At 37.9% G+C, this 13,858-nt stretch overlaps 1 protein-coding gene across 1 annotated transcript in view; it reads left to right on the top strand.

Annotated features, from left to right (window-relative positions):
• Positions 1–11,244, top strand: part of LOC122809201 (beta-1,4-galactosyltransferase 3-like) — a 415,178-nt gene extending 403,934 nt beyond the window's left edge. Inside the window, exon 7 of the mRNA XM_044080511.1 lies at positions 8,369–11,244. Coding sequence (XP_043936446.1) covers positions 8,369–8,519 — 151 coding nt within the window. The 3' untranslated portion in view covers positions 8,520–11,244. The remainder of the gene's footprint in view (positions 1–8,368) is intronic.
• The last annotated feature ends 2,614 nt before the right edge of the window (positions 11,245–13,858 follow it).

Genomic DNA, 13,858 nt, shown 5'->3' on the forward strand with positions numbered 1-13,858 from the left:
ACTTTTCCTGGTTAGGGGTCGCCACAGTGGAACTCCGGTCCGCTAATGATTGGCAGTAGATTTTTACATACCGAGTTGCTAGCCCTGATGCACAACCTTCAATGAAGGTACGCCCATTCATGCATGTCTACACACTGAAGACGCTCTAGCTGAGAATCGAACAGGACAACGTCTTACTGTGAGGCGACAATGCTACTGCAGCACCACCACCACCGCAGTAAGAGTGGTACTAATACTATGCAATATTAATGAAAACCAACAACATCAGCAGAGACTACAGAAATTGCTGAGTGATTACAAAAGTCTCTTTAGTAGTATTAAGTAATAAAATGATTATCAAGTCATACTACATGTGGGCCATAGTGTGTCCCTATAGCACTTATAGGAATGTCCATTTCCGTATAAAAAGTAAAGCTATGAATGAGGAAACACATCTCTTGAAGTTAAACATAATTGAAAGGGTATCAGGTACAGACTGTGATATTAGTCCACCATTTAAATGTGAGATATCGATAAACACAAGATCTGCCAAGATATACAGCGAGAAAGGTATGTGACACCTAACATGGATGATATAAGTGAGACTAATGGAGCAAGGTTGTTCAGCAGATCAGACATCAAATTCATCAAATTGAACTTCACCTAAGTAGAGGTGGAGCCAATATATCTCTACCCATATGAAGTTACAGAGGTACAAAAGACTAATTTTCTAGCCAACCATCCAGCTAAAGTATTTCACATGTGGTAATGAAGAAATACCATGCTGTAAAAATGCTAGGAGATTGAGTGATAACCCTATGGTAGGGATGAAAAGAGCATGAGGAATCTGTAGAAAAATGTTAACGTAAGATGAAGTGGTCTATCCTTCAGTGAAGTATGATTTTTGACAAGCACAGCATTGAATTTCATAGATCTAAATTTTCTAGGAATAAGATTGATGCCATACTTTAAAAAATGTAAAAACATATATGACACCTCAAATTAAAGCAAAGGAAGCTGGAAGTATATTTAGATAAGACCAACTGAGTTTCAACATTATAAAAGACCACTGCTTAATCACAGGATCACTTAGAAAACGTATGAAAAGGTTGCCCAGTTGAGTGCAGAGAAAAAAAATCAGAAGGCATTAGAAAAGCACACGGAGGAGAAGATTTCAAACATAATAATGTCTTATTTTGCTGTAAACAACCCTAATCACTGAAAACTGACACGAGCTCTTTGGAGCTTGGTGTGTTATTAAGACGGATTCAGAAAAGACAAAAAGCAGTCATTGCTTTGCCAAATTACACATTTTGATGCTAAAATATATTCAAGTTGATAGGGAAGGACTAGACATTGCAATGGATATGTGAGTGCTTTCAAACAACTTCACTTTAATAACAGATCACAACACAAACTACTAGCCATAGTCATGAACAGTAAGCCAAAGTACCGCTTTAAAAGAAAAGTTGGAAATTAAGTCTGCAGAGAACAGAAAGGGGGAATGACAGTATTGCTGATTATTTGTGAAAATTATCTAAAGTTGTGCTAGAAAAAGGTGAGATACAGAGTGGTTAATGATTATGTCAACATGACTATAAAATGTAGTATACAAAGACCATAAAGAAGAACTGAGAATGCACATGAGAGCAACCATGTCTTACAAAATGTAAAGGTATGTTGAAAGACTGACACTTGGAATAAATAGAGGTTCCAGATATGGCGATATTAACAAAGATTTTAGAACTACAACATAGAAATAATAGTTTCAGATAGCTGTTAGCTTACCTGACTTCTAATTCCAATAGAACTCCAGACAATGGATATTGAAAGAGCACAGAGAACAATATCTAGGATAAGGAAAAATGTTTGGTTTCTATGCATGGTTGAGAGTGGAATATGTGTTCAGGAGGTTGCTTTCTGTGCCAAATACACAATGTATCAAAGTTATTCCTGCACAACATTTAAACTCCCTAAGGAATTAGGGACTGAGATGAGCACCGATGTTTATGGGTCATATATAACATAGAATATGTGTTAGTTGTCAGTGCCGATTACCCTATATCACTAACTGTTGAACCAGTGTTTACAACATCCTCATTTGTTGTTAGACCAGTAACAGTTTGCTATTTTGGGCACAACAGAAAACTGAGCAGAGGTAATGGTCCAGTCTTACATCTATCATTTTAAGGAACAATGTGAATGTCAAGGATAACATATAGAAAAGTAACTCCACCTTTATCACAAGCCAGTTAGGTAAAGGAATGCTTCATGGTGAACATAAACAGAGTCATAAGGATAGCTAAAGCAAAGGTACCTGCCTGTTGGACAGATGCTGAACAGTATTCTGAGACAGCTGGAACTTGGGTGTGTACTTATACTGGAGCTACACCAGTGGTCTGCTTTTGAAAGACACATTCAGGAAAAAGATACTGACAGGGATTCGTGAATGCCTATAATTTGCACTAAGTGCATGTATGTGCACCACATGGTGGCAAGCATGCTAATCAGTATCCATTAAACAGCTCTACTCATTGTTCCCTGCTTCAAAACAAGGGAGAATGTCAGAATGCACCAATGAAGACATAAATGGGCAAAATACATGCTAATAAAAGCAGCTTGATTGATTCAGGAACACTTACATGTGTGTACACAATGCATTCCCTTTTGGCCTCATTTCTAACACTCTTTGGAATACAGCCACAAACAAACTTAGAAGAAACTGTTAGGGGTTTCTCATGCTATCAGTAACTTGAATGTAAAACAGATTTTAATACAAGGCGCTGCTGCTGCAAGATCTTAGACTAAAAGGATAACAGTATTCAGACCATGTTTGACTTGTCATGGACTTCATGATACAGAAAATGTAGAGTGCTACAGGGTGGACAGGGGCACTTTAGAGGAAATATACATCCTCTGCTGCCCTTACCTGAGGTCCCAGGGAAATCATTTAGCTCCATCTCAGTGAAAAACAAGCTATGTGTAGCATTATATTATTTTAATATAGGCACTTTCAGAGACCAATAGGGAATATATTAGGGGGTATCGCAGACCTCAGGCCCAAAACTATTGCATACATTTCTAAATGCAATGCTACAACATGTAAGGGATCATATTTGGTTTCCATGTACCCCAGAGGTGAAAGCTATCACATGCAACATTTCTATGCCACAGCACACTTCCCTGAGATTATGGGGGGGGGGGGCATAGACTGTACACACATCAAAATAGAAACACCATCCTGTGAACAGGGAACAAACTATATCAACAGGAAAGGATATCAGGTGGTCTGTAATGCCCAAGGGATCATCTACAATTTGTGTGCAGATAACCCTGGCAGTTTTCATAACTCAAATAAATAGTACATCTGTGACCTGTATGTATGGTTTGCTAGGGGGTGACTTTTCTCTTGGGCATCTAGTGGGGGATGCAGGTTATGCACTGGAACCTTGGGTCGTGGCACTCATGAAAAACCCACAAACCACACTCAGCAAGGCTACAATGATGGAAATGCTCAAACTAGGAAAATTATTGAGCATGTATTTCACTTGCTGAAGTCAAGGTTCCAATGTTTAGACACTTCTGGTGGTGCCTTGCATTATCACCCAGCTACCTTAGCCAAAATACACACAGTCTCTGCCATGTTACACAACATAATTGTCAGGAAACAATTGCAACAAGGACAACAAAGACAAGGCTGCAGTTCTCAGCAACACAAGCAGGATCAGTAGACACAGATGAGGAATCTGAGGAAGAACTAGCAGCCATGGTTGATCTTGGCAGATGTAGACATGCACAATATGCTATGCCCTGGCTATGAGGCAAAGGATAGCATACACACTCAACACCTAAGTGAAACCCTAAGAAGTTAAGCACACACAAACAGCAACAGAGATGCATGCAAAATTATCAGCCTTTACTCTCCCATGGAATGGTTATGTTCTGTGAGCATCAGACAGAGTCATCCCCAGAACAGACAACTTACAACAGCGGCATTAACCAAGGTAAGTGATGAACCTGTAATGAGATATAAATTATTACCCCATATGCAAGTGTTGTACACCACTAAGATAAAACTTGTCTCTAGTGCACAGGAATGTAAGCGGTAACTCAGGAGTGATATATGCAGCATAAATATTGATCTGCCCAATACTGTGTGTCATAGATTAAAGTTACCCACCATAGAAACCCCAGCAGTGACCACGGTAATCTTAACATCACTTGCACTATTTACTGTCTAAAAAGGACTACATTACTAAGAATACAATACAATTACAATGAGAATCAAAACCTACATAACAATCATTTTTGAAATAGAGCAGGATAAAAAATATCAGTACAATGCATTTAATAAGAGCAATTATGTTGATAAGCAAGCATTAGCCATTCAGGGGATCATAGGAAGTTACTAGGCTAATGGTTCTAGGGCCCTTACAAGCCCTTCCAAGCCTAGCTAAGTTCTACACTTATTTCCATGATCAGTACCTATTGCCCCTGTCCAAGAGGGACACAGATGGAACCCAGCAGAGTGAATTTATGATTACCCATCCAATTGGGTTTGAAGAGGTGCTCTGGTTGACATGAAGTGGGAGGTTGTTCCAAAGGTGTAGTAACCTCAGGAAGACAATCTATCACTCCAACAAGTTCTATTAATGTCACATACTAGGTTAATGTCTTTAGAGCTAGTAATCTGTGTACCATTTGACTTGGGGATACGCATCATTTCCAATAAAGCAGGGTCAGAGATTACCTTGTATGCCAGGCAGAGATCATCTCTGAGTAGTCTGTATGAAACAGAATAAGCTAACAGTGATTTCAGATGATCCACATAGGACAGATGCTGAAGACCTTGAATTTTCCTTGTGAGGAACCTTTGTGGTCTTTCCAATTGCTGCAGGTGCTTGATTATACTCAATTATTGGCCTGATGAAGGAAGAGTACAGGGAGGTTATAACTTCTTTTTTTCTGGAGGCAATGCCCTTATTTATGAGATGAGCAATATAGAATGCCCTTCTTACCACTGTGGAGACATGGTGGTCAAAGGTAAGGTTGCTGTCAACCTGTGTACCCAGTTCTCTCACCACTGAGTGCATACTTAAGATGTTACTATTTATGTGGTAGTTAGCAGGAACATCAGTCTTACTGAAAGGGATGATAATACATTTTTTTGCATTGAGTTTAAGGCCATGACTTTGACTCCAATCATTTGTTTGCGTAAGCCACTCTTGTAAGATGTTGACATCATTTGGAGATTCTATGACCGCTTCCAGTTTGCAGTCATCAGCAAACTTTGTCAGCCACAGACCTTTAGTTTTTTCTTATACTTCAGAGAAATAGATTTCAAACAGTAGAGGTCCTAGGAATGATCCCTGTGGAACCCCAATGGTTACAGATCTGCTGTTCAAGGTGGATTCCCCTATTTTGACTATATGGGTTCTATCAGTGAGTCATTAGAAACCCATCTACCAATATAAGGGTAGATACCTAGCTGGGTGAGTTTGTCAATAATGCCTGAGTAGGCGATAGTATCAGATGCCTTGGCTAAGTCTAGTTAGGCTGTATGCATAGATTTTCCCTCATCCGGGGCCTTGGTGACTGTCTCGAAGAAGTCCACCAGGTTTAACAACCATGACCTCCCTTTGACAAATCCAGACTGAGTAGTGACTTTATTCAGGTATATAGGGCATGTAGATACAACCATCTCTGGGAATGTTTGGGGTTATCAGTAAGTAGCAAAGAGTCATCAGACAACCTATGTAGAAGACTTTAAAGGAATGAGAAGTGTACTAATTGGTTCTCTGGCAGCTTATGCATGGAACAGATTACCAAATTACATTAAAACAAACACTATATTAGATATATTTAAAAACAGCCTGGACACTTATTACAGGAATAACTCTTTTGGTATATCAGCAAGCTAGAAGGGTATTATTGCCCCTGTCTGAAGTATTTGTATGCATGTATGTATGTATATACTATGTATGCAGCAGTCAAGCTTTTAGTTGTCCTTAGGCTTGCATGGCTACGGCAGATATCATTTCATATTGAGACTGAGTGGATTAAAAGGAAATGAATATTACTTTGGTAATTATCAATAAATAGTTGGCATCAAGATAGCGTATATCATGTAGAAGAGGGGATTGAATGCTGGAACTACAAGAAGCATCCTGTCAGGAGCTCATATCCTTATTCTAGTGTGCTAATTACCCGACTTTTATAAGGAGCTCAAGAGATGTTTCATACGATAGTGAGATATAACACTAAAACTCTGTGAGGATTGAATAACCATGATAAGTGTCACTGAGCTTCATGATGAGCATTTTCCTTGTATAATAACATTAACGTATCCGAGTCCTGCATTACAACATAAATGTGCACACTGTGAGGTTAGATGGCTTGGTCCTTTGTGAAAGCAACAGAACATTGTCCTAATATCTGCTTCAGGATTAACAGTGGCCAAAGTGTTGTGGGAATCAATACTCCACTGCAGTCCATGAGGCAATCATGGATAAGCTGTGCACTGTGTATATTTGCAGTAAACTCGCAGTCAACCGCAACTCAAGCAAAAAGAAGAAATTTGAAGAAATACACTGCAGTATGTACAATTCAGTTTTTCATGTGTTGCACTTTCTGTTTTCCCCCTGTAGAAACATATCTTACGTTTTTAGAGTTTTAGAGTTTTAAAAAGGAAGATACAAATAAATTCCCTTTCTCCGCAGCTTGAGAACAAGGCAAAGCAAACAAGTCATATCACTAAAATATCAACACTCGCTCCATACTCACTCAGTCAGTTTGCGTCAGATTGCACATTCTCTCTCCGATCTCTCACACACACTCTGTTCAGCTTTCATACATCTTTCTGATGTCTCACACACAGTTGCTTCTGCTTTCATACATGCATTTACTCTCTCTCTCTCTGTTCAATTCATTCAATTCCAATACACTCAGAGTGCCACTGAAAACCATTCTGAGTCCCATGCTTTGTAGTGGAAATATAAGTTTAAAATATTATTATTCCAGCCAGGCATTTAATTACTGTATTTCAATATTAAAATCAAATCAATACAGTGTTTATGGTATGGTATATCATAGTATAGGGTACAGTATATGTCAGGTCTGCTTTTAAAAGTAACTTTCAAGCAACCAGATACCCATGGGTGCTGGTTAACTGAGAGTTTACTGTACTTATGAAACTCATTCAATTCCAGTACACTCAAAGTGCCACTGAAAACCATTCCGAGTGCCATGCTTTGTAGTGGAAATATAAGTTTAAAATATTATTATTCTAGCCAGGCATTTAATTACTGTATTTCAATATTAAAATCAAATCAACAGTGTTTATGGTATGGTATATCATAGTATAGGGTACAGTATATATAACTCTCAAGCAACCAGATACCCATGGGTGCTGGTTAACTGAGCGTTTACTGTACTTATGAAATGGGCTCAGTGAACCAAACAATGTGCATGACTAACAGGAGGTAGACATAGATTTAAACCATCACAGACAAAATATATTGTGAAAAGGGACAATAAGTCCAGTAACATTCGACACATGTTGGGCTGTGTTGCACTTCGGTGCAGATATTATCAAACATGTGGGACGGTAGAGTACTCGGCACTTAGGTTTGGGCCACACAAGATCTTTAGTGTGTCATAATATCTGTTCTGTGCATGTCTCAGCAAATGTTATTGCTCACGAACCCCCCCCCCCCACACACACACACGCACATATGCACATTTACAAACAGACGTGGCCTTTCTATTGTATTTACTGTTTTTTTTTACTGTACTGTTTCACACAGTTGTTTACTTTTAGGTCAGTTTTAAATTTTCTGCTTTACATTAAATTGGCTTTCCTACGAAAGATCTAAAAAATCAAATGCTAGAAAAATTAATGTTTTTATGTGTTATGTCAGAACAACATGAGGTAATTTTTTTCTGTTTTGGGGGAGCAGAAAAATTGAGATGGTAGGCATCTCCAGCATGGAAATGATTTCCATTCCCCAGGAAAATAACTCTTCCCTCAGCGAATTATTTTTTTCCATCAGTAATAGGAAAGGCCTTCAGCTAATTAATATTTGCGTCAGTAATAGGGGAGCCTCAGTGAACATTATCTTTAATGAGTTCATTTATTTAGCTGTGATAGGACTGCTGCCTCTGATTGGAATTGCTTAATTGTGTTATACCTGGGAATTTGTCTAAGTATCTGCTAAGTAAGCAATTTGCTTGCAGTACACTCTGTTCCTGCAATGTTAAGAAACAGATCAAGTAATTAAGTCCTGACGTTCTAATTTGAATTGAGCCAAATATCTTATTTCCACATTTATACCATTCTGTATGTAACATTACTTTATAACATGAACATGTTTTTCTTATCTTCTTTTAGATTTCAGCTGCTGAAGAATGCAACATTAAGGTGGGAAGAAGACGGGTTGAATAACCTAGAGTACATACTTCTTTCAAAGAAAAATAACCATTTATATACAAATATCACTGTAGACATAGGTACAAGCAAAGGCCTACAGCTTTACAGATGAACCTTGGACTTTTCTACCATTGGGCAAAAAGAGAAATACTTTGAATTGGAGTTCTAAACTATCTTGGAGAATATTTGAATTTAGGAGTAGACAAATTAACATTCTCTGCACTTTGGTTACTTGTTTTTTGAAGTGTACTTCCCAGCCAGAACAACTTGTGACATTATAGTGGAAGTTTGTATATGACCTTTAACATTGATGAAAGTCCTGGTTATAGATAAGACCTAATTTACATATTTCATTGATGTGACTGATTTGGTTATATCATGAGGTAGATTCTCGCTGGGTGCAAGCAAAGTACAAAATTCTGACATTAGTTGTCTTTAAAATCACTTCATCACTAACCACAAGGTTTTTTGTGAAAACATTAAGACATTAACATCATTTTCTTCATGCGTTTAAGTGTCTTAAATAGCGAAGTAGGAAAATACTCCAGCACAAGCTCTATCGGTCATAAATAGAGGAAATTCAAATGTTCTGCTTTGGGATCACAACATAAATTATACATTATCTGCAAAAAATATCCATTAAGTATACAAGCATCTATGTTTTACATTGTGTTTTGTTATAATTTTTTACATTATTTGCTTCATGTTTGCATCGTCTTACCCTTAACTTTATGTATCTAGATCATGGGTAGAAGGAGACAGATACATTTGGGTATTTTTGTTTGTTGTGTTCTAGCAGCTGTCTTACTAATAGTTTGGTTCAATTGCTACAATAACAAGACCTACGTGTTGTTGTCATCTGATAAGTATTATTGGGCACAGTTTGAATTTCTAATAGGATATCCTTATATATCTTTCTGATTTCATCATTTGCATATTCTGAGGACTCTGAAAACATTGTTATTGACTGACAAAAATGTTGTTTTACTTTGATTATAGATGACAGTAGAATTTGCATCAAATCTGAATCAGTAACTGCCTAATTTAAGCAGCATTGCAGACTATCAAACATTCAGACAGAAAGATATTTAGTTTGATTAATTTGTTAACTGGGTAAGTGAAATGGTCCTTCTAAGATATTTTCAGCTCTGATCCAAGCTAAAAGGGCAATGGAAATTGAAGTATATATGTAGTGACACTTTAGCTTAGCTGATCAGCTAGCATTTATTTGAACGAAATCTGAGTAAACTCACATAGATGCAGGGAGAAAATGAAAATGCCGTTGTAGGCATTTATTAGAGGTTAGGAGTGAACCACAGAACCTAGAGCGGTGAAGCAGAGACCTTAGCACTAAGCCACTGTAATAGGTAGGCAGACAAGTAGATCAATAAATCAATTGACAAACAAAAAGAGCAGGCAGAATGATTCATAGCTTTTATTCTCTATTTATTATTAGTATTTAGTTATGGATTTCCTGATGCTACTTTACAGCCAATGCTTTTGCTGTGTAGCTTGAAAATAAAAGAAAATCAATAACTTAATGACTTCAGGTACTGTTTACGAAGCTTGAGATCATAAACTACCTACTGTTTTTACACTGGTTGGTAATCAGAAGATTTCAATGATGTGTGCTACAAACCCAAGCAGTAAAGTCTGGACGACAAGAAACCATGTGTGGTATAGGAAATTCATGACTGAAATGGAAGACTACACTAACAGAATTCATCTGGACAAGAAGTAATTGCTTTCTGGTAACATTTCAATAGGTTCTTTCCATCTTCTATTAAAATCACAGTTTCTGGATACATCCGGAAAGATGATACATGAGCATATCTGGAAAGCAAACCAGGAATCCTAGGCACAAACTTTGTCACATTTCTGTTCTAATATGATACTCTGGTACCTTCATGTACCTTCAAAAATTAAATAAAAGAGACCAGAGCTGATGGTGCTGCAGTTAAAGAAGCTGGATAATAATGTTTATCAAGGTTTAAGACAAGACAGAAGAGATGCATATGGTAAGATCAAACTATACATTTTGCAATGCTTACATCCGATCTCTAAAAATACCTTATTTGACACTACATGGAAATCTCTAGTCAAAATATTGTGCTGTTTGTTAAGCTCACATGTAAGTCACTACTGCATTGTGGTATCCTCCTTTGTCTAGTTTTATGCACAATGGAATGCATCCAGAACTTTCTGTACATAACCATCTGTGAATATAGAATTATGCAACAGAATAAAATATGGTAGAATGTCTGAAGAACTATGTAAAAGCTTTGCATATACAAACCACTGCACAGGTAGGTAAAATCAAAGGCTACAGCTTTACAGGCAAACCTTGGCCTGTTTGGGAAGAATAACATAACATAACTTCATGAATTAAAATATGCAAATCATCATGACATGCTCATACTGATTCACATTAAATAATTCAGAATAGTTTAGTTTACGCCTGCTTCACATGTTTTGAAGGATGACATGATTCAGCTTTGGCATAATGATGTTTCAAAACAGGTTAAAATGTTTGCATTTTCCTAAGTTTTGACCATTCCAGCTCATATTAAGAAAACCTTTTAGATACTATATTGTTTTGCTTAAAGTCTTAAATTATTTTATGATAACCTCCATGTATGTTAGTGATGTTACATTGTATATATAGTTACTGGCTGAGATTGGGGGTAATATGTTTTAGAATGACAACGTTATTTGTAGGACAAAGTACCTTACAAATTAAGCTGCAGAGTTTGCAATGCGGTTTAATTTGACTTTTTATGCCTACTTGAATATGTATTTGTTGTATGACTGTACGTTGTTAATAATAAAGTGTTTTCTCAGAGGTCTTTTTAACACTGAATATCTAAATATTTTCATCCATTTGGACTTGACTTGCTACAAATGAAATTCAATGTCCAGTCTTAGTATATATATATTGCAAAATGTATGAAACACTGTACAAACAGCTGTCCTAGTAAGCTACTAAATACATTAATGAAAGAAGTCACAATACCATCCCACTGTTATGTCATCTGCAGCTCCTTAAATGAGTGTTGGTACACCACTTTTACCCCATTGGCAGCTGTTGATCATGGCTCCAAACCGTTTGCACCCAAGGCAGCTGTCATGTTTGTCTCACTCTTGTTATGGCTCAGTTTTAATTGTAAGTCTTTGGTACAAGAATGCTTAGTACTATATGACAATATTGATAAATTCTTCCCCTGTCAGCTTCTTCTCTTTATTAAAACCACTCCCTTTTATGGTATCCTAACCAACTGCCAACACTTCACCCCTCATTTTTCTCAGTTATGTGTATGTCCTTTTAATGTTTACAGCTATAGATGTACACATTTTTACTGATAAAGCTTTAGTATTCATTAACTAGCCTAAGCTATTTATCCCTCTCTCTTTTGCACTGTCCCCTTCTTGTAATGTTGCACCCTTGACTACTACTCGGCATGCTGTATCTAAACTTTCTGTTTCTTAATTTCTTAGCATTACCTCTTCCCAAGTTAACTGCTCCACCTAATCCTATATCATGGGGACAAGACAGTGTTGCATCCTCACCACTGTCATGTAAGAAACCTGCAGACATACATGAAGTTGCACGTCATTATAAGCATATGTCTAGTACATAGATTCTTAGACTCTGTGCTCTGTCACAACACACACACACACACACACACACACACACACACACACACACACACACACACTTAAATATATTTTTTTCTGATTTACAGTCACATACACATTTATTGACCTTTTAACATTTGTTTCATTTAGCCTATTCTCAGATTAGTACAGTTTTAAATAGTTAACACTTAAGTGTAGAACATTCTCAGACCGGCTTTGACACCCAGGATTGGGGATTTCCATTGAAACTGGCCTTACATATGAAAAAGTATGGTCTAATAGCACTCGTAATCTTAATGTCTTTTCCAGTGCTTCAGCTTTAGATTTTGAGCTTTATGACTATTTTCTATACCTTCCTGATTAATCAGCTAATAAGCATGATTAAACTGTGTAAGTATCTTGATTAAATGCTTAGTAAAGCAGTCTTCAGAAACCTCATTAACAATGTAGTTGCAAAACTTACTATCCAACTGAAATACTCATACTGTATATAGGTTCATAGATTCATAGGTTGATACTAGGCTTTCTGCCCTAGGGCATTTATAAGCCTAGCCAGAATGTGTTTGCCTTTTGCCACCCTTTTAGATTAGTTGACTGTGCCTCTGTATAGTAGGTCACAGAAGTTATCCCTTTTAAGGTTAGTTTACTGTGTCTCTTTCAAGCAGGGACACAGAAGAGATCCCAGGGGTAAACTTACGATCTCCCATCCACTCGTAAAGATTTCCCTTGAAGAGAGTCAGTGAGGGGCTCTGCCTAACATGGGTTTGGATTTTGTTCCAGAGTGACAGGAGCCTCTGGGATATGAATCTGTCCCTCCAGCATGTCCTATTGATTTCTGTGCTGAGGTTTAAGTCCCTGAAGCATGTAGCTCTAAAGGATTTGGATTTCCTGAGGTGCAGCATGTCCATTAATTCTGGTTTGGACATGGCTTCATACGTCAGGCATAGATCACCTCTGAGTAGGTGGTAAGCAACTGAGTAGAGCTGGAGTTTCTTTAGCCAAACTGCATAGGGCATCTGTTTGAGTCCCTTGATCCTCTTGGTGAGGTACTTCTGGGGTCTTTCCAGTTGCTGCAGTTGTCGGGTAAGGTACATCCCAAATGGGGCATTGTATTCAATTATGGGCCTGATGAGTGATGAGTAGAGAGGCACAACGACATCTCTTGATCTAGATGTGAACCCTTTCGTGATAAGGTGGGCTATATAAAAGGTCTTTCTAACCACTTTGGCAACATGATTGTCAAAGGAGAGATTACTATCTACTTGGGTCCCCAAATCCCTAATTACTTCTTCCGTACCTAATGGATTACCACCTATGTGGTAATTTGTGGGCACATTGTTTTTCCCAAAGGGGATGACTATGCACTTTTTGGCATTTAGCTTCAGGTCATGGCTCTGGCATCAGTTATCCATCTCTGTGAGACCCTTTGGAGGATGCTTGTGTCAGCTGGAGAGTCGATTATGGCACCCAGTTTGCAGTCATCTGTGAACTTGGTCAGCCATAGTCCTCCCATGTTAGCCTGTACCTCAGAGAAATATATACCGAGCAAGAGAGGTCCCAGGACTGAGCCTTGTGGGATGCCATTTGTAACTGGTTTAGAGTCTGACATGGCACCTGCAATTCTGACCATGTGGGTTCTATCCCTGAGCCAGTTTGCAACCCATCTTGTGACATAGGGGTTGATATTTAGGCTGGTGAGCTTATTTATGATGCCCGAGTGGGGTATTGTGTCGAAGGCTTTTGCAAGGTCCAGGTAGGCTGTGTGGACTACCTTCCCTTCATCTATGGCCTTGGTAACTGTTTCAAAGAAGTTGA

Source organism: Protopterus annectens, chromosome 8.part0 (assembly GCF_019279795.1).
Source record: "Protopterus annectens isolate FY-2018-M chromosome 8.part0, PAN1.0, whole genome shotgun sequence".
NCBI classification, from domain to species: Eukaryota; Metazoa; Chordata; order Ceratodontiformes; family Protopteridae; genus Protopterus; species Protopterus annectens.